Source organism: Plecotus auritus (assembly GCF_963455305.1).
Source record: "Plecotus auritus genome assembly, chromosome: 7".
Taxonomy (NCBI): domain Eukaryota; kingdom Metazoa; phylum Chordata; class Mammalia; order Chiroptera; family Vespertilionidae; genus Plecotus; species Plecotus auritus.
In genome coordinates, this window is record NC_137774.1 from 19,121,121 (window position 1) to 19,141,661 (window position 20,541).

General features: G+C 46.2%; 1 protein-coding gene across 3 annotated transcripts in view; it reads left to right on the forward strand.

Annotated features, from left to right (window-relative positions):
- Positions 1–20,541, forward strand: part of PITPNC1 (phosphatidylinositol transfer protein cytoplasmic 1) — a 219,987-nt gene that overhangs the window by 168,851 nt on the left and 30,595 nt on the right. For all 3 annotated transcript variants that reach the window (XM_080681341.1, XM_080681342.1, XM_080681343.1), the window contains exon 5: positions 8,616–8,711. In XM_080681341.1, coding sequence (XP_080537467.1) covers positions 8,616–8,711 — 96 coding nt within the window. The remainder of the gene's footprint in view (positions 1–8,615; positions 8,712–20,541) is intronic.

The window sequence follows — 20,541 nt, forward strand, 5'->3', positions numbered from 1 at the left end:
TGCTGCCTGGAGTCCGGTTCATCAGAACCAGACTCTGTTTCAGGGGTGGGCAAACTTTTTGACTCCAGGGCCACAATGGGTTCTTAAACTGGACCGGAGGGCTGGAACAAAAGCATGGATGGAGTGTTTGTGTGAACTAATATAAATTCAAAGTAAAGGAGCGGAGGGGAGAGCAAGAGAACCCTCCGCTCTTTTGGCTCCTCGGGCCGGATGGAACAGAGGAACGGCCCGCTGGCCATAGTTTGCCCACGGCTGCTCTGTTTCCTCCCAACCACTTGCTAACTCTGTTTTCCATAATGCAGGAGTATGGTGATAAGGGGAAAAGAGAAAAGAAAATGTCGTTACATTAGAAAGACATGAAGGACAGCCCAGAGTTGACCCATGGTTGTGCCTTTGAGGGCTGGTCTGACCAGGGAGGAATGAGGCCACAGGCTCCTCCTCTGTGGTGGAACCGAAGGGACAGGCCTCTCTGGGGTCTCTGGCATAGTCATGCCTCCACCTTGGGGAGAGCTCAGGAGGCCAGCCCCTCCCACCTGCTGGGCCAGGTCTGTGGAGCTCAATCAGGAGGCCTCGCCGAGTTCCCCAACTTAGCCTTGGGCGGTATTTAGAACCAACCCTTGCAGAGGGGAAAACCAAACAAAAAACAACCTACCTGGCCCTAGCCGGTTTGGCTCAGTGGGTAGGGGTCCCCGGTTCAGTTCCGGTCAGGGGCACGTGCCCAGGTTGTAGGCTCAATTCCCAGTGGGGGGCATGCAGGAGGTGGCCGATCGATGGTTCTCTCTCATCATGGATACTTCTGTCCTCTCTCCCTCTCCCTTCCTCTCTGAAATCAATAAACATATATATTTTTTAAAAGAAAATGTATCATTAAAAACAAAAAAACTCTACCTGGAAAAGGTAACAATCTGTTCCTTTATTTTGTTTTTTTCTGACAGTTGATGTAATATCTATCCTGAGTCTTAAGTGGTTTGGGGCTGGTGCCCATCCCTCTGTTCTGCCCAGAGAGGCATGCTGGGAATGAGCTGGAAGGAGACACAAGGCCCTGGCAGCCTTCTTGTCTCGCTCCTGTCTTTTGACTTCCTGGTGTGGCCTCCCCACCGCGGGCCTCAGCAAGCCATCTATCTCAGTGTTTTATTCTCTCCCCTCCAGGCTGAGGTAGTGGCTTCTCAGGGAAAAGCAAGTAATTTTCCTGTGTCAGGAGCTCTGCCTCTCTGTGCAAAGGCTTCATTGTGCAGGCTCAAAAGAGGTGTAAGGGGAGGACAGGGATCAGAGCTGCCTTGCCATGGCAAACCCCAAACACTGAGGCCACTGCAGGCTGTCCCAGCGCCAGGGCTGTCCCAGAGCCAGCCTACAGTGCGTCCAGGTTAAATATCGACTCCTCACCTTGAGAAAACCAGCAGTTCTAGTTCCCAGAGATCACCCTGCAAACTGACAGAAGAAGGAACTGGGAGAAATTGAAACTATTTTAAGCTCAGCTCCTGAGGTTTATTTTAGGAAGCATATTGATCCTGCTGCGGGGAAAACCATATAACACATCAGGTGCCAGGATCCACACGTGTCCATGTGAAGTGTGGCCAGCGTGACACAGGCTGTATGTCCAATGGGGGCTGCGGTCCCAGAAGAAGGATTCGGATGGAGGCTGCTCTGTCCCAGAATCAGACCAAGCCAGTAAAAAGAGCCTTGTGACAGCGGCCCTGGGAAATGTCACTGAGAAGCATATTTGTGCCCTAAAAGCCTTTTTAGTAAATGGATGGGGCAATAGCATTGTGACCCTCTGCGTTGCTGTAATGTACTTTTCTGTACATTTCATAATTAGTTGCCATGACCTGGAGCACCTTACTAGAGCATCATATCTCCAATCAGAGTCTTTTTCTCATCGGTCATCATGTCACACTGATTACTGGTTCTTGAACCTTCTTCTTCACCCAAATGAGCCAGGGTTCTCCATTGTTCCCTGCATGGACCTTGGGTCGTGACACAAAATGGTTCTCAACCCTTAACTGGTTTTCTGGGGCTCTGTCTAGACACAGATTCTGGAAGAGAAAGGAGTGTCCCTTCCCTTGGAGGGGTCATGCTATGAATTCAGACTCACTTTGTTGTGCTCTCTACCCTGAGGCCATCCTGCCACTGTCTCAGGCACCCTTCCCTCTTTATCCTGCTGTTCTCCTTCTCCAGGTGCATTTAACGGCAGCTTTTTATTCTGAACTTCACTGGCGAGCATCGGCCTATGCCATCCCTGTCCTTCTGTCTCTTCTGTTGCCATCAGGTTTTTGTCTGTTGTTTTTGAATTCTTTGCAACCTTGGAGGAGGGTGGAGAAAGGGAAATGTCTTCTCTATAAAATCAAGGTCTTCCTTGAGTGGACCTTATCTCACATATTTTAAGAGGCACAGTGTTGAGCACATAGTAGGTACCTAATAAATATTTGCTGAGTTATTGATTGCAGTGTACCTAGTAGCTTCTCTTCCGAGCATCGTCTTAAGTAATTCCATCTTCAGAACAAATAACAGTTACATCTCTATTCTCATGGTAAAACAGAAGCAGAAATGTTTTTAAATAGACCCAAGAAGATGATCTTTCTCTATCTCCATCTTAATGGCAATGTTGTATGCTGTTGGGTTGAATCATAGAGCGCACATATGTATGAAACAGTCACAATCAAGTTGTGCAGGCGTGACAGTGTTCTTGGTGAGAATACCAGTAGTAATGGGGTAATAAAATGGTGGTTTACTTTGTCCTTAACTTGGGATTTTTTATTTATTTATTTATTTTACCTACCATAAGTGCTTTTCAGGCCCTCCCTACCAGATATGCTGCTATGAGATAATAATCAATAAGTCATGAGCCAACTCTAGCCCCATATGCCTAGTGTATTAACCACTGCTCTCCACCAAGCCAATGGCCACTTTACAAATCCAGAGCATTAAGATGAAAGCATTGTTAAAACAATAATCCTGCTTCCAGCATGCCTGTTTGCTGAATTCTTTGTTGGTATGTCTTAGTCAATTGCTTCCCCCTGAGATCGCCCAAGTGCAGTGAAATAAATTGAGGGTAGAACAGTGGCTTAGTTGGGATTCTGTATCCCTTTAATCATATCTGAAGCATAAAACAAGATGGGATTTTATTTCTCAAAATCCCTACTAATCGCCCTAACCGGTTTGGCTCAGTGGATAGAGCGTCAACCTACGGACTGAAGGGTCCCAGGTTCGATTCCGGTCAAGAGCATGTACCCTGGTTTCGGGCACATCCGCAGTAGGGGGTGTGCAGGAGGCAGTTGATCGATGTTTCTCTCTCATCGATGTTTCTAACTCTCTATCCCTCTCCCTTCCTCTCTGTAAAAAATCAATAAAATATATATTTTTTAAAAATCCCTACTAATCAACCACCCCTACCATGCATCTTTGATAACTTGGGCAGATGGCAGGAAAATCCACACAGCTCCTAAGCTTGGATCTCTCCCTGCCCCCATCAATTTTTTTTTTTAATAATAGACTTTTTTAGAGCAGTTTTAAGTTTATGGAAAAATTGTGCAAAAAGTACAGAAAGTTCCCATCTAAACTTGGATCTGAAACCACAAGTTACTATTATAGAGAAAAGGGGGCTGCCCAATCTCTTGAGTTCCAGGATTGTGGATTTCTGGAGAGCCATCAGACACAGTGGTCTCCCTCGATGGGCTGTAGCAAGAGAGATCACAAAAGTTAGAAACATCTAGAAGCAAAACAAGAGAGATCACAAAATCTAGAAAGACACTCTTGTCCAAGGAAGAAGTCTAGTTCATTGTTAAAACACACTCCATTATCTATCAATGCACCTTTCTCTCCCGATTTATGACCTCACAACTCAGCATTTTCCTGCATTAAATGTGGGGCATCTCCTTTTCTCCATCCTCTCCACCCCATGTTTACCCTCTGGGAAAATCTTTTTTGAGAATGGAGTTATTAATGGCTACATAATAGTTCATCAAATGGATTTATCATAATTTCCTTGGCCATTCTCCCATACTAGGATATTTAAGCTGCTTGCTTGCTTTCTCTCTCTCTCTCTCTAATTTTTTAAACAATAATGTTGCCATGAAAATCTTTGTGCATAATGCTTTCCCTTTACTTAAGATTCTTAAGATAAATTTTCAAAGCTTAAGCTTACTGGGTCAAACTATATGAAGGTTTTAAATGTGCTTGATATTTAATGTTCATAATACTTTATAAAAAAGGGAAAACTACTCCCTTTTCATTTTGGACTCTATAAGATAGTATTTACTTGGGAGACTTGCCTTTTCCTGGAGTACTGCTCAGTTCATATTAAAAGGAGTGTGTTTATGGGGTGTTCATTGCCTGCGGGGGAGAGGCAGGGGAGCCAACCAGATTGGCCCTGAAATCCATTGCAGATATAAATAACCAAACATGGAGCGTTATTGTAGAGGATAAGGGAAAGTACCACAATGAACTCCCAAACCCAACTGCCATCTCAGAAGGAAATGGGTTCTGCCTGAGGCCTGGAGGTGCATAACACCTGTGTCAGGTGCAATTCTGGCGTTGTTTGACTTGATGATGTACCAACAAGATGCATCTTGTCCTGACGCTATCTCAGCAGATCTCCTACTCAAAGAGGTGGTGGTTGGACCAGAGTTCTGGCAGCTGCTGTTGCAGCCACTGGGGAAGCTGAGATGAATACTTACTCGTGCTGTTTTCCCCGGAGGCCTGGCCAACCCTCTGTCTGTGTCTAACAGTGTTAGCTTAATTCTGGATCAGGCCTAAACTAAGCATGAATATTAGACTGTTTCACCCAGGCTGTGGCCTCTGATTACACTACATCGTGACCACCCCCACTTCCCATTTCCCTGCCACAGCCCCTCTGTGCACCACCCAAGTCAGCTGGCTGTGGGGTGAAGGGGCAGAGAGGGACTGAGCCAAAGAGCAAGACTTGGGAGATAACATGACCCAGAGTTCACTCAACATCACAGACACTTTAACTGGAAGGAATATTAGTGGTGATCTGGGTCACTCCATCCCAACCTCACTGGGACCACAGATCTCTGATAATCACATGAAAGCGGTCAATCTCTCCAAAATATGCACCTGCCCAAATTCTGGCTACAATTCCAGGATATTCCACAACTCCCTGACACCGTCCATCTAGACTAAGCCTTTCATTTCGCAGATGAGGACATGGAGAACCTGCGGAGATGCAGGGCTTTGCCCAAGGTTACACAGAGGAGAGAACTGAATTCAAACTCAGATCCCCTAATTCCCTACCTAGGACCAATACAGGAGGTTTCTACTCTACGTTGAGCCCTATTTTGGGAATCATGAAAAGCTAGGGTGCTTACAACCAAGGAAATAGAACTCAGGCTTATGAAAGGAAACTAACATCAGTTAGTACTCAGTATTCCTGCCATAGATTCCTCTTTGGAAAGCAGAAACGAATGCCTTCCATTAATTCAGCAGGTACTTAGTGAGAACTTGAGAGCATCTCCTGCCCTAACCGGTTTGGCTCCATGGATAGAGCGTGGGTCTTCGGACTGAAAGGTCCCAGGTTCGATTCCGGTCAAGGGCATATACCTTGGTTTTGGGCACATCCCTAGTAGGGGGTGTGCAGGAGGCAGCTGATTGATTTTTCTAACTCTTCCTTCCTCTCTGTAAAAAATCAATAAAATAAAAAAAAGAGCATCTCCTAAAATCTCTAATCATTGGGAGACTAGTTGTTTATTGGATATTACGACTTTTGTATCTGGAGCCTGAAGAGGATGTTGAGGTCCTCAAAGTGATTTTTTTTTAAATATATTTTATTGATTTTTTACAGAGAGGAAGGGAGAGAGATAGACAGTCAGAAACATCGATGAGAGAGAAACATTGATCAGCTGCCTCCTGCACACCTCCTACTGGGGATGTGCCCGCAACCAAGGTACATGCCCTTGTCCGGAATCGAACCTGGGACCTTTCAGTCCGCAGGCTGACGCTCTATCCACTGAGCCAAACCGGTTTCGGCCCTCAAAGTGATTTTTTGTGGCTTTGTTCACGTGGTGGGAACCCCACCCTGAAAGGTTTAGTGCAGAGGTGCTTGGTATTTCATTGACTGTGATGCAAAAGTTAAGTGTCACATTAATGAAGGAGACCAGAGTTTGAACCAAAGGGTCCCTACATAGATTCTACTGCAGCATCAGCTACTCAACAACCAGAAGAAGAGCTCCAAGTCTTTGGGGACATATGTTTTATAAAAAGCAGTAGGAAAACCAGATTCCAATTTCATCTTTCTGGAAAGAAGCAGGAAGCACTTTTGACTGATATATATCTTCTCAGTTGGGTGCCAAAAGGCAGCCTTTTATCAAGAGTGGGCAGAGCCTAATGGTGAAGGCTGGAGATGCCCTGGATAAGAGCTTCCCTGCTGACTGGCTGTGTGACCTCGGGCAAAGCTTTTTAGTTCTTTGAGCCTTGGTTTTCTCATCTGCAAATTGGGAATAGTAATACTCTCCTCATAAGGGAGAAGAAATACCCAAGGAAGGAGTAAGATCCAAACCAGGAAGAGAAGCCTCCTTCTTCCTGCGGAGTGCCTGAGTACATGGCTTAATGTTGTACTCGCTACAAAGAAGTGCTTACAGGGTCCAGGCCATTATCTCCAAGCAGAGACCAAAGGGTGAACTTGGAGCTGAGAGGCAACGATCTGATAACTGCTAAAATGGGCGGTCAAAATGTTTGAATTAAAGTAGGAAAAGCCACATAATCCGTCAATAACTACCTTAGCCCCTGTTTATGCCCCCTTCTTTCAGTCCCATAAATTTTTACCACCAATAAATGTCCAACCTCTCACTTCTTTTGTAATTTACTCTCCAGAAGCTCATTTCCCTCTGGGGGATTCTGAGTTGGTTTGTTGTCTTAATGAGGCACGAGTCTTTCTTCTCTTGGCACACACTTAAAAGAGACTCGTGCATGAAAGGGAGAGGGAAAACACTCACATAAACAGCCTAGGACCCAGTATTTCATCTCACAGTGTATTTCTCTACTCGGCCTTGAACCTGTTTCCCCACCGTCTCTCTCATTCCTAAGCTGTCCACGGTGGGCGTGTCCTGAAGCACTTGGCTCCCCATGACAGTGGAAGGGATCAGAGCTGATCCAGGAGCCAGTCTTTCTCTGCCTCAGGAAAATGCAGTGATCACCTCAGGTCAGACCATGGGATTAATCTCCTTGAACAAATCTGAAAGAGTCCAGTCTCCAAGCGTTTTAGGAGAAAATTAGCAACAGAGCGAACAGCAGACTTGGAGGATAATTACGAGCACCAACATTATTCAGAAAGCATTTGGAAAGGACTAATTGTTTAAACTTGAGAAGCAAAGCAGGGGGAGCGTAGCATGCAAAGAGGGCTGCAGTTGCCCTCCTGGGAGATGGTGTTATTAATAGGCACCAAATTTGTGTGTCAAGACAATGTTCTTAGGCATCAACCACCCTGTTCTTCCCAAATATTTCATTCCCTTCTGAAGAGTCAGATTTAATTAGTGTTAATGGATGGTTCCCCTGCTGGAATTAGCTCAACTGTGAAAATGGGGGGGATGGAGGTAGGAAGGATAGTTAAAACCTACAAGGATGGTCTTCGCTGGTTTGGCTCAGTGGATAGAGCATCAGCCTGCGGACTAAAGGGTCCCAGTCAAGGGTACATGCTCAGGTTGTGGGCACAATCCCCAGTAGGGGGCATGCAGGAGATAGCCAATCAATGATTCTCTCTCATCATTGATGTTTCAATGTCTTTCTCCCTCTCCCTTCCTCTATGAAATCACTAAAAATATATATTTTTTAAAAACCTGCAAGGATGAAGTGGTTTTGCAAACTTATTTTGTTTAGCATCCTTCAGATCCTTCGGAAGGGCTGGGAAGGTGATCACTTTAGTCTAGAAAAATGGCAATTGGAAAAACTAGAGGAATGTAATCTTTCCACCAAAATGTGTATCTGTATATGTAGCTGTCTTACATATTTATTTGCAAGTGATCGTCATTGTGGGCCATGAAACCTAGAGTAGACTGGCAGGAAGTCATCTCAGTATCTTTTCAAGGTTCTACCTTCCTACCCCTCTGTGTACTGAGGAAACCATGCTCTTACGTGATCAAGAATAACCCTGTGTGTATCCCTGGGTAACTGGGTTGTTACCCAGATCTTTACTTTCTTCTGTTTATCTGTATTTTCTACAGTGAGCATGTATTCTTTGTAAAATTATGTATATATAAAAATTTTAATGAAAAAAAAAAACCCACATTTTTAAATTCCCTAAATCTTTGGCTGTATTACCGCCTTATGTCTCATATCTAGCTAGATCCTTTTTAGCCTCTTCACTCCCCCTGTTCAGCAGACATCATTTTGGAAAGAGATTTATGTCTTCAGTCTTGAACTTCTAAAAACAACCTTCATTTTCTTCTACCCAGCGGTGATTGATGCTACACCTGCCTCTGATGTGACAAACACAGGCAGTGAATAAAAGCCTTTCATGATTCCTGTGAGTCCTGAGGCCCTGGAAGGCACTAGCCAGGGGCACTGAGCCACGTGAAGATGCTCTGTGGGTTGTAATTCTGCCAGCGGGCACCTTGAAGCTATCACCTGGTATCACTAACCTTTGATCTCTTGCTCTGCTCTTTCAGATTTTTGACAGCGAAGCCAAAGACCTCGAGAGAGAAGTTTGCTTTATTGATATTGCCTGCGATGAAATTCCAGAACGTTACTACAAAGAATCTGAGGTGAGCAATAGATAGGATGACATGTGGAAGAGATTCATTCATTCATTCATTCATTCATTCATTCATTCAACAAGAATTATTAAGTCCACCATAACCTGGAGACTTCCATTTGTCTTTGTGTTTATTTAGTCTGGTTTCACATTTTGCTGGATTCTTAATTGCATGTCTCAACATTAAATCCCACCTCCTAAGGGCCCATCATTGGCCCTGGCTGCCACGCAGTTTCAGTGTAGTCTTCCTATCCCCCCAATTCTGGGCAGCAAAATATTCACAAAGCTAAACTTATCCAACATACTGGTCTCTCTTAAAAAACAGCAGTTACTGCTGTAGCCGGTTTGGCTTAGTGGGTTGAGCATCAGCCTGTGGACTGAAGGGTCCCGGGTTCGATTCCAGCCAAGGGGACGTACCTCAGTTGCAGGCTCCCAGCCCTGTTCGGGGGCATGCAGGAGCAACCCATCGATGTGTCTCTCTCACATTGGTGTTTCTCTCTGTCTCTCCCTCTCCCTTCCACTCTCAATGGGAAAAAAATATCCTTGGGTGAGGATTTTAACAAAAACAGCAATTACTGCCTCAGCTGGGAGGCTGCTGGTTGGAGTGTCGTACCCATACACCAAAAAAGGTTGCGAGTTCGATCCCAGGTCAGGGCAAGTATGGAAAGCAACCGATCGAATATCGATGTTTCTCTCTTCCTTTCTCTTTCTATCCCTCCCTTCCTCTCTCTCTCTAAAGTCAATAAACATATGCTCGGGTGAGGATTTAAAACAAAAAAGCAGCGTTTACTTCCGGCTTCCTGTTTTTCCAGGCTTTTGCATAACCTGTCTCCCCATCTGTGAGGGAGGGGCTGTGTTTTATTTGTATCTTCGGGGTCTCACACACAAAAAATGCCCATTCAGTCCCCTCTGAATGAATGTTGGAGCTTGGGCAGCACCTGTCAGCGGGGAACCTTTCTCTCTCCAAGCGGGAAGCACTTTCATGGGGCTTCTCCTTTTTTTGTCTTGACTGAGAATAAATTCAAAAGAATATCTTCTCTACAGTTTCTATCCTAATAGAATCCATTGTTCGCCTCAGCCCTACCTTTTTACTTGACTGTGGGTGCAAGCCATCGTTTATATCCCGTTAGTGCTTTATTGATGGCTGCAGAAGGCACTCGGGTGATCCCCTTGTAAATAAGGCCCAGCCCTGCAAGGACAGCGGATGCAGGGCTGTTTCTGTTGTTTAGCAACATGCAGCCAATCACAGTGTGTTTGGACTCAGGGCCCCAGACTCGTCCTTGAGCCGTAACATGTGAACCTTGAAACTCTTCTCTCAGATTCATTAAGGCTGATTTAAGACACAATAAATAAACCCGTTAAAAATAAATCCCACCGCTGCACAAACTGGGCTCCCAATGTGGTTCAGGGTTGTTGTTTTTTTACCTTCACATTTTGGGATTTGTTTGGGTATAAAGGTCTAACCTGAGGGTAGCAAATGCCGAACCAGCTGCTTAATTGCAGGCGTGACTCCGCAGCTGACGTCACCTCAAAGACCAGGAGAGGCTGTGATGTGAATTGTTCTTCGTTCTGGTCCAAGGCTGAGCTTTTTAGCGCCATCAATTTATAGTATACTCTGCAGCCAGCAGCACTCGTGCGTTTTCAGAAAAACAGTGAGATGCTCTCTGTGTAACATGCCGAGGAGGAGAAACCTGGCCTCCCTGTCTCACGGCACGGAGGAGCCATTTCTGTGGTTTCACATCAAGTTCGCCAATACTATGGGGCTTCAGTGATATGCAGAGCATCATGCAACACATGGGTGGAGCTGTTGCCCCTTCACTCCCATGGCTCTTTAGGCCTTGGGATGCCACTGTCCTTCCTGAACATCTGGCCTCTTGGGAGCTCAGGCCTTCCCGAAAGGCAGTGTTGCCAGAAAACTAATTTCAGCTCTTCCTCTTCAATTGCTTTGGGGTAGTCCTGCCTGTTACTCCGGGAGTTCCCTCTTGGTTCGTGGAAAGTCTTAGGACAAGTGTGGAATACTAATGAGGAAATCAGCCAGTCTCGTTTCTGATCAGCGGTGCCTTACTCATTTCCCTGTGCTTCGTGCTCCAAGAACCACCACTGGGCAGACATTCCAGGAACTTGGACTTCTTGCTTCACAGTCATTAATTTCTCTGGGTCTTAGTATTCTTTTCTAGATGCAGTTTGGCCAAGGAAATGAGAGGAGAATCGTCATTCATCCAATAAATATTCAGTGAGTGTGACATACAGTATTAAGATGGTAACATGGCAATGGACAGAAGAGACGCTGAGGGTCCCTTCCCTCAGAACACTTCCAATGTAGCAGGCGAGCCAAACAATAAAGAAATAATAATGAGTACACACAGGGAAACGGAACGTAAAAGGATGGAATCAGGAAAAATGTACTGCAGGAAATGACATGCCGAGACCCACGGGACGTGAAGAGCTGGGGGAGGAGGTAGCAGCATGGGTGGGGCCCTGAGGTGGCACAAATGAGGAATCAGAAGGCGGCCAGCATGGTGGCAGTGGAAACAAGGAACAGTGGTGCAAGGGAGACTGGATAGGGAGATGGGGCTATGTTAAGACACTTAGATTTTATTTTGTTCAAGTGCAATAGAATGCCTTTTAAGAAATATATTTGTATTGATTTTAGAGAGAGGAAGGGAGAGGGATAGAGAGAGAGAAACATCGATGAGTTACATTGATCAGCTGCCTCCTGCTCACCCCACATTGGAGATCGAGCCTGCAACTCGGGTATGTGCCCTGACGGGAATCAAACCGTGACCTCCTGTTTTATAGGTCAACACTCAACCACTGAGCCACACTGGTCGGGCTGACCTTGTCATATTCTGAGTAAAACCCCTCTGTGGCTGGGAGGAAGCCCAGTCTCTTAGCATGGCCCTCTGCCTTCTCCACTCCCCTCTCCTCCCTGCCTCTGTGCCACTCCCCTGGGGAGCATCCAGTTATTCCTCTTTAGAGGTCAGCTCAAACATGACCTCTCCCATGGGCCCTCCTGAGCATCCCACACCCCACCCACTGTCAGAGGATTTCTGGTCTGTGGTTTCCAGATCGTGCTAGCTCATGCTAGCTCATAGTTATGTCAACAGCTCCATGAAGACAAGGGCTGTTGTCTTTATCACCGTGCCTCACCAGCTGGCACAGCGCTGGCACATGGCAGACGCTCATGAAACGGTTGTTGAATGAATGAGTGAAAGCCAGGGGCTTTGTTTTCCCTTCCAGCAGCCACAACCTCAGAGTGAGCACCATCCGAGAAAATGAATTGGTTGCCAGCAAGCTAACAGTTGTGAATCAGAGTTCCTTTCCTTTTTTCTTTTTAATCCGAGGCATATAGCTTTACCCACTTTCTCTTCCAATCCATCTTTGTAACTTGACTATGTCAGCATCATAAGTAGGATCGCACTTTCTGGGGAGAAAACTGTGATGCCAGTGGCTGAATCTGAGGTTTCTGATGCTTATGGATCTGGACCAGGGTTATCTAGGTCAGTCCTTTCCACCCAGCTCCTGTCTCTCACACCGCAGTCCAGACCGAAAAAGAGGATTAAAGCACTTTTTTCTTTTTCCATCTCTCCTTGGAAACCTCTGAGCCACATAATCAAGAATGCCTCTCTCCATAAGGTGACCAGAGCTGGGAATTTTCCGCTGGTGCCCTCTGCCTGGTGGCTCTGGTGCCACCACTAACCAGGGAGACAAAAGGTCACCGGAGGCTCGGAATCAGCTGACGCCTAGCCCAGTGCTCTCCATATTCTCCTTTTCCAGAACTGCTCTTTCCTGTGCATATCCAGGCCCCGAGCCTCCGCTCCCTAGAACCTCTTCGTCTCAAGTTCTGTTCTCTCATATCCATTGCAGAATTCTGCAGAGCATCGCTGTGTTTAAAACAAAAAAACAGTCACTATGATTTTTCAGGCACAGAGAGCTCATCCATCAGTCTCAACCCAGCCCCACCAAGGCCCGCCCCCCACCAGAGTCAGAAGGCTCTTTGTACCAAGTCACAAGAGCAGCACCGACGCAGAAAATAGGAGGGGAGGCCAAAATCAGAGCAGGTTGTACTTGATGTGTGGTTGATAGGTGGATTGTTGCCTCTCGCCAAGATTTCCATCCTGACCCTTTGAAGCTCTGCCATGGTTTCAAGGTGAAGGAGAAACTCTGCATGATTGGTTGGAGCATGCCCACAGAGGGCATGGGCAGTGACCCGTCCCTGCAAGGCTGAGCAGCTTAGGGGTTGGGAGCACATCTGGACACCCCGTCTACAGCGCTAGTCCAGCCTGGACAATCTCTGAAAGCCATGCTCAGAGGGCTCTAACTCAGGCCTTGGTGTTGGCTCTGTAAAGTCCAGCGCTCTTCCTCCTGGATTCACTACATAAGGTTTGGCTTCCACTGTAAGATGAGGAGTGACCAGAGATAATGGCATCTCTATTGGCCTCCTCACAGCTCCCCAGAGGCACCAATGTGGAGGACATACAAAGTAGCTTCTAGGTGTTCAGACATGCCTTGAGTAGAAGGGAGCGGGTATATTTCCCTGGTGGAGGAAGTTTAGAAGTAGAGGATTTTTTTTGTGTTTTGTCTTTTTTTTTTTTTTCTTTGTTGATTTTTGTAAAGCAGAGGGAAGTCTCTCAACTAGTGGTTTTCTATTGGGGGCAGTTTTACCCCCCAGGGGACATCCAGCAATGTCTGGAGATAGTTCTGATTGTCACCACTAAGTGGAGGATGTTTGGCATCCAGTGGGCAGAGGCCAGAGATGCAGCTAAAGATCCTACAATGCCCAGGGCTCCCCCACAAATAGTATTATCCAGCCCAAATGTCCACAGTGGTGAAGTCGAGAAACGCTGCTACAGACCAATCCAAGAACGGAAATATAGAAGAGCCTATTCGTAGCAGGACTCATTAATTAATTTCTTTAATTTGCATTTACTAAGTGCCTGTTGTGTGCCAGGCTCTGTGCTGGGCACTGAGGCAACGAAGGCCATGACTGTCTGGTCTCTACTACCCTTTGAACTTGACCTGCTTTTTACAGAAAAATCAAGGTCCTCTTCATTTTGGAGGATGTGAAAGAAGTCTCCTTGCCAGGGATAAGTAGAGCATAATCATTATTGTGGGAAATTTTATGATGTTTTGAACCCAGGTAGCAGTGAAGAAGAAAGGATTACAGCTCTCCTAGAAGCATGGCCCTGAAGTGCTGTAACTGAATGCAGGGCAGTGCAGGAGTTTTAGGCAGAATTTGATTTAGAGCCTTCCCTCTGGGTGTGACTAAGAGACTCAGCCTCCAGGCTCGAATCATTGCCTGGACTAAGAAATCACCAGCAGCCCAGCCAGAGTGGTTCAGTGGTTAAGCGTCAACCTATGAACCAGGAGGTCACAGTTCAATTCCCGGTCAGGGCACATGCCAGGGTTGTGGGCTCGATCCCCAGTGTGGGGCATGCAGGAGGCAGCCAGTCAATGATTCTCTCTCATCATTGATGTTTCTATCTCTCTTTCCTCTCCCTTCCTCTCTGAAATCAATAAAAAATATATTTTGGAGGGTAGGGGGAGAAATCCCCAGCAGCCAGTCTGTTGAGCACTCCAATCGAAATATCGGTTGAATTCTCTCTTAAGGGAGAGAGAACAGAACAAAGAGAGGTATATCTAACTTTCCCAGTAACTGTCAGAGGTGAGAGATTAAATGCTGTTTGCTCAGTAGGATGGGCCCCCAGAAAGGGAACCAAGAGGCAAAGTGAGTAAATATTGTCATACTTAGCCATACCCTTCCATACAGAGTGCTTCGCCCAAACCACTCAGCTCCCTCAGATTAAAAATGTTTTCATTTTGGTCCGCATCCTGGCGATTGATGGTAGTAGAATTTTCATTTAACTCCCAACAGCCAGATTTAGCACAACTGCCTCCTGCTAGGGTACATTGTCGAGTTCAGTTTGTTGTGTTGTCATTGTCATTTTTTTCCCTTTTCCCTCCGTCCATCTGTTTCTCTCTGAGAGCAGCACAGCTGTTTGTGACGGGTTCCAAGTTCCTGGGGCTGGGATCTCTTAGATACCAGGAGGACTGGCTGCAGTACGCAGGAGCCATTTCCCAAGGGGTCTGCTGTCCCCCACACCCCGACTCCCGTGGCCCCAAGAGGAAGGCAGCATTGTAGCTGCCGTGTCATTGCAAATGGGGAGCCTGGGTGGTCACCTGGGAAACTGGCTTTTCTCTCTCCATCCCCCCTTACACGTTGGGCATCATACTGTGCATCTATCCAGATTGATGGTACTGAGAAGGGAACGGGTCTCCGGCCCAGTGGGAGGCTTAGGTGGTATTCCAGTGGCTTCCTCAATGTGGGAGCAAGAGTCCATTCAGCCATGAGGGCTTGATCCAGGAAGGCTTGATCTAGGAAGGCTAGAGGGAGACGCTGCCATTCTCCGACCTGCAAGAACTATCCCTTGTGCAGATGCAGTGCAGCACTGGGTGGGGACAGCCTGTGGGGTGAAATGAAAAGTAGGACACCCTCACCTTTAAGAAGCTTATGATCTGGTTGGGAGGAGAAGGTAATGACAGCACAGCCTGAGGCAGCAGGAGAAATGCCCTCATGAGATTCACGCCCTTTGCCCGACCATCATCCAGCGAGTTCAGGGAGGGGACAGCTCCATCAACAGCAGTGGTCAGGGCAGGCTTGCTAGGAGTGGTGGAATCTGAGCTGGGCTTTCAAAACGTGTTTATCTTTATTGTTCATCTGTTCACCAAGTAATACGTGATCCTCGTAAAAACAACGTTCCAACATGATATAAATAACATGGGAAAACAATTGTCCTGTGGCGCCTCATCAGAAATAGCTGTTGCTAAAGTTGGTGTTTATACCTAAACGTGGTGCATAAATAACATTATTTGATGAAAAGAAACTTTTCACGGGCACTAGGAGCTTGCCATCCTGTGGAAGCACACATCTGTCTGGCAGGGTTGGTAATGGCTGTAGATTGTGCCATCTCACGGTTATGTCCTATTTATGCCTTTCCCCGCTTGGTGGACATTTAGGCTGTGTCCATTCTTTGGCTCTTATAGTACTGCAGGAAACATCCTCATGTGACATCCTTTGGGCGTTGTTCTAATGTTTCTGTAGAATAGATTCTAAAAGGGAAGTTGTTGAGTCCGCCAGGAGGGCTTTATCCAGGCTGCCCCCGTTCAAAGCTATGTGAAGTTACCCTCTGACCCACACTGAATTTCGAGGATGAGAGAAATGGAAACGTCATTGTAGTAAGTGAGGGCAGAGACAGTGACCACGGTGGGAGGCCCAGTGCATATTCAAGGATCTGTCTGATTGAGACAGAAGATCCTTGAACGTCAAGCCAAGGAACTGGGAGTTTATTCTGCAAGTAGTGGAGGACTTTCAAAGCAGGGTCACCAGCCATGATGCAAGAGGACTCCATTTGTGACCTCACTAGAAAGGCTAACTTTTGGTGGGAGGGTGCTAAGGGAGGATCCTGGACCCTCCTACCCATCAACCTACTTCTGTCCCTCTTCTACTACCCTTTTTGTGAATAAATCGCCTTCAGCCATCTTTACAGCAATTATTTTGTTAATGGAAAGAAGCCTTTGGAAATAAGAGGACATAGAACAGCCCTAACCGGTTTTGCTCAGTTGATAGAGCATCGGCCGGAGGACTGAAGGGTCCCAGGTTCGATTCCAGTCATGGGCACATGCCTGGGTTGCGTGCTCGATCCCCAGTAAGAGGTGTGCAGGGGGCAACCGATCAATGATTCTCTCTCATTATTGATGTTTCTATTTCTCCCTCTCCCTTCCTCTCTGCAATCAATAAAAATACGTATTTAAAAAAAAAAAAAAAGGACATGGAACAGTGGTCCAGCCCTCAGCAACCCTGGCTACATCATTTTTAAAGCAATGATGGGCCCCTCACTTCTCAAGGAACAAATAGGTGATCTCTCTCAGATATCGTTTCTTCCAAATACAAGAAAGCTGGGCCACCAAGTCTTACCAAAGCACCATGTCCAGGGCTGGTTTTTAAAACCACTGCTGTTCTTTTGACCTGATAATGTGGAGCCTGCTAGAATGTTTCAAGCAAAGCCGATTTTTTAAAGATATTTTTTAATTGATTTCAGAGAGGAAGGGAGAGGGAGAGAGAAACAGAAACATCAATGATAAGAGAGAATCATCAACTGGCTGCCTCCTGCATTCGCCCTACTGGGGATTGAGCCTGCAACTGGGCTTGTGCCCTGACCAGAAATCGAACCCTGGCCTCCTGGTTCATAGGTCATTGCTCAAATAATGAGCCCACTGGCTGGGCAGCAAAGCTAATTTTTACTAGGAAAACAGTAGAGCCCAACTCCATCCTAGGGAAAAAGTTTTGTTTTTAATTTTTCAAGGGGAAAAAAAAATGATTAACTGCTGCTGTAATTTGTATGAATGAGGTCCCCCAGAGCTTAGTGCCCAGAGTAGCAATTGCAGATCTTATCAATTGGATTTAATAGTGAAATGCCAGGCCAAGTAGGTCAAACAAAATCGAGGCAAATGAATTCCTAAATACCAGGTCAAAACCAGAGATTTGAAGTCCCTGCCAGGAGTGAAGTTTCTCAATAGAAAGAGTCCTTGGGGAAATGGCTCCATGTCCCATAAGGAAGGATTCAGCCAAGCAAAGCATCCATGGAAGAGAGAAGCAATCGGCTTGTTGCGGGGGGGTTGGGGGGTGTTCTGCATAAGAGGTCACCTCTAGAACCTATGGGTGGGGATTCTCAGCTCATACTTTCCATGTGCAGATGACCCCAGGTAACCAGGAGCCTTGGCTTCGGGAAGTCTCCCAGGTCATCACAGCCATCTCACTTCATCACTCCCCATCTCTGTATCTTGAATCTCTTTCTCCCTTCCAATGAATGGATGAGTGTAAAGATGAGGTGAGATGCAGTGAGATGATGTGATAGGCAAAGCAGGGCATTAAAATGACTAGCACAATCCCCGGTACATCATAAGCCTTCTCCCTTCTCCACACTTTGACTCTATAGTGGAGATCTGCAGGTGTGTTGTTGGAATGCTTGCTCAGTACCAACCCTATGTCTTTGGAGAGAGGCTGTGGGAATTTGTTTGTAGGTTGCTTTTGACTTGTTGGCACAAATGGAGAAGAGAAGCAGAGGGTTGGTTCCAATCACTCCACTTCTCAAGATCACAGAATCCTCCGCAGATACTAGATCCTTCAGAAAATAGAGCCATTTGAACTGCTGAGGAGTGGAGTTTTCTTAAAAGGTGTTGTTATTACTGGTTACTGGGTTACTGTTTGACCTGAATTCAGAAGGTCATGTGTCTCTGACTTCACTTCTAAGAAACCTTAGAAGTTACTTTTACTGTTTGTGTGCCAACCTTGCATACTGGAGTCCCGGTATTATCCAAGGCAGCTATGGCATTTTATCAGCTGTCCACCTTGAGCCTTACCAGGTATATTTTAGAAGAATAAAAGTTAAGATTTTAAAAGAAGGAAGGAGGAGCCAAAGGGCCCAAGGTTTTCAGTGAGAAGTGCACTTCCCCAAGGGCTTTAATTCTATCTCATGGAGAACCTCCCTCTGATCTTTCAAGGAAACCACGCCACAGCTTGCCCAGGACGTGGGGCAGCTCCATCAGCCTCTGCTAGACTTAGTCTGATTCAATTAAAACATCAGGATTTCTTGGCCCTTTTGGACTGAGTTCCCAAATCAGATTAGAATCACCTTGGGAGCTTTAAAGAAATGCAGGTACCTGGGCCCCACCCTAGACCTACCAAACCAAATGCGGTAAAGTGAGGCCTAGGGATCTCTGTATAAATGCACCGGGTTTGGGGAAATAGCCTCAGAGCAGAGGGACACCCCCCCCCCTTTTTTTTTTCTCCTTGTCATGCCACATGTGGCAAATGATCTGTTTTGACTGGCGTATCAGGAAGGAGCTCCTGGTCAGAGATGACCAACCCCATGGGATCAGAAGGCCCATCTGCTTAGCGCCCAGGGAAGAGGTATTTTATTACATCTATTATTCATTCAAGGCAGGGCAGCTGTGCCTAAGAGAGGTCTGTATTCTGTGTTTGAGTTTTGAAAACCATTGTATTGTTATTTTAATTTTGTGGAAGGAAAAGGAAATAGCAATCTTTTTTAAATATATTTTTTATTGAATTCAGAGAGGAAGGGAGAGATAGAACATCAATAATGAGAGAGAATCATTGATCAGCTGCCTCCTGCACGCCCCACCCTGGGGATCCAGCCCACAACCCGGGCATGTGCCCTGACCGGGAATCGAACTGTGATCTCCTGGTTCATAGGTCAATGCTCAATCACTGAGCCATGGAGGCTGGTTAGAAATAGCCATCTTAACCCTGGAAGAATGCCTGTTCCCCTATGAGGGAGGGGTCGGTGCCTTTGAAATCATTCCCGCTGTTGGGGGTCTGGTACCATCTGTGGAGTCACATCCCGGGCCTTTCTTGCCAGCCAATGGCATTAATGACAATATAAGTTTGTACAGTTTTCTGAGCAATTTCTAAATTGCTTCTAAGTTGGGTGCTGGCTCTGGAACAACCATCTAAGTTTATTTTCTCCAGTTAAACACTGGAATCAGTATCCACCAAGTGCTTGGGCTTCATCTTCTCCAAGCCCTTCCCAGCTGGCACTCCGAGAGTCTCCACTATGCCTCTGTGCAGATGGAGGTGGTGTTTTTTTCCCCTTGAAAAATAAGACCGGACCCAGTGATTCTCTCTTCCACTTTTTCTATTTATTCAGACTCCAGGTATAGCTATTCAGCTTTGGCTCCAAAAATATCCAGGAAAGAATAGGTGGTATTAAGTCACTTGTCTTCCTCTGTTATTGTTAAGGGGCCCAAAGAAAGACATACAACAACTAGCTCATCAACTTGGGCCTTAGAAATTTCAACAGATTGCTTACAGAATTGCTAAACCTAGCTTTAGAGGGACGCGAACTAACTTTTGAGTTGCTAAGTTGTTTTATTCAGTTATGTCATTTAATCCTAACAACCCCAGAGAAGAGATATTGTCTCCACTTTATAGCTAAGGAGAACCCTGGCAGGTTTGGCTCAGTGGACCAAAGGGTCGTGGGTTCAATTCCCAGTCAAGGGCACGTACCTTGGTTGCAAGCTCAATCCCTGGCCCCGATCAGGGAGACCAGGTCTCACTTTACCTGCTTTATATATTGGGATTCCAAATCATATCATATTTAGCAAAAACAAAATTGTTCTAAAGCTAAAATAAATTTGAAATCTGTTCCACTTTAAAATGGAAATCCCTGATTGCCTTCAAATTACAGGTGTTTTGGCTTATTGACCATCTCTGTTCAACAAGTTGGAGGTCCAGGTTTCCCAAAATAATACAGTACGTGAGGAGTAAGCTAGCTTTAGGGACAGCTAATCCCATGCTGATCTCTGTTGCCATGTTGCAACCCCAAGAATATTTGTTAACCTATTATCAGCTTCTGGTTTAATAGACTCAGGCTACCTGGGGGCCAGATTGGACAGCTTCAGTTTGGACGTGGGCTGTTAATGCTTCCTAGCCTGTGTGCAAACTGCATGCTAAGGTCAGAGTGAGTGGGACAACCCACAGGGGCAGCCCCGGTTCAGAGGCTGCCGCACCGCGCCAGGTCCTGGCGGCCTCCTTTGTGTGTGTGTGTGCGAGGGAGGGGGGGTAGCTCACTGGCTATTAGGAGAGTTAGTGCCTCTCACTGTCACACACTCCATGAGGCAGGGACCCTTCCAGTGCGCCCTTGAATGACCTTGCTGGTTTTGAGATTATCTTAAAAATGTAAAGTCATGTCTGTCACTGCTGAGAGGAACAGGTTAGCATTACATAACAGGATGTTAGGGAGCCATCTCAAGTTGCTCTG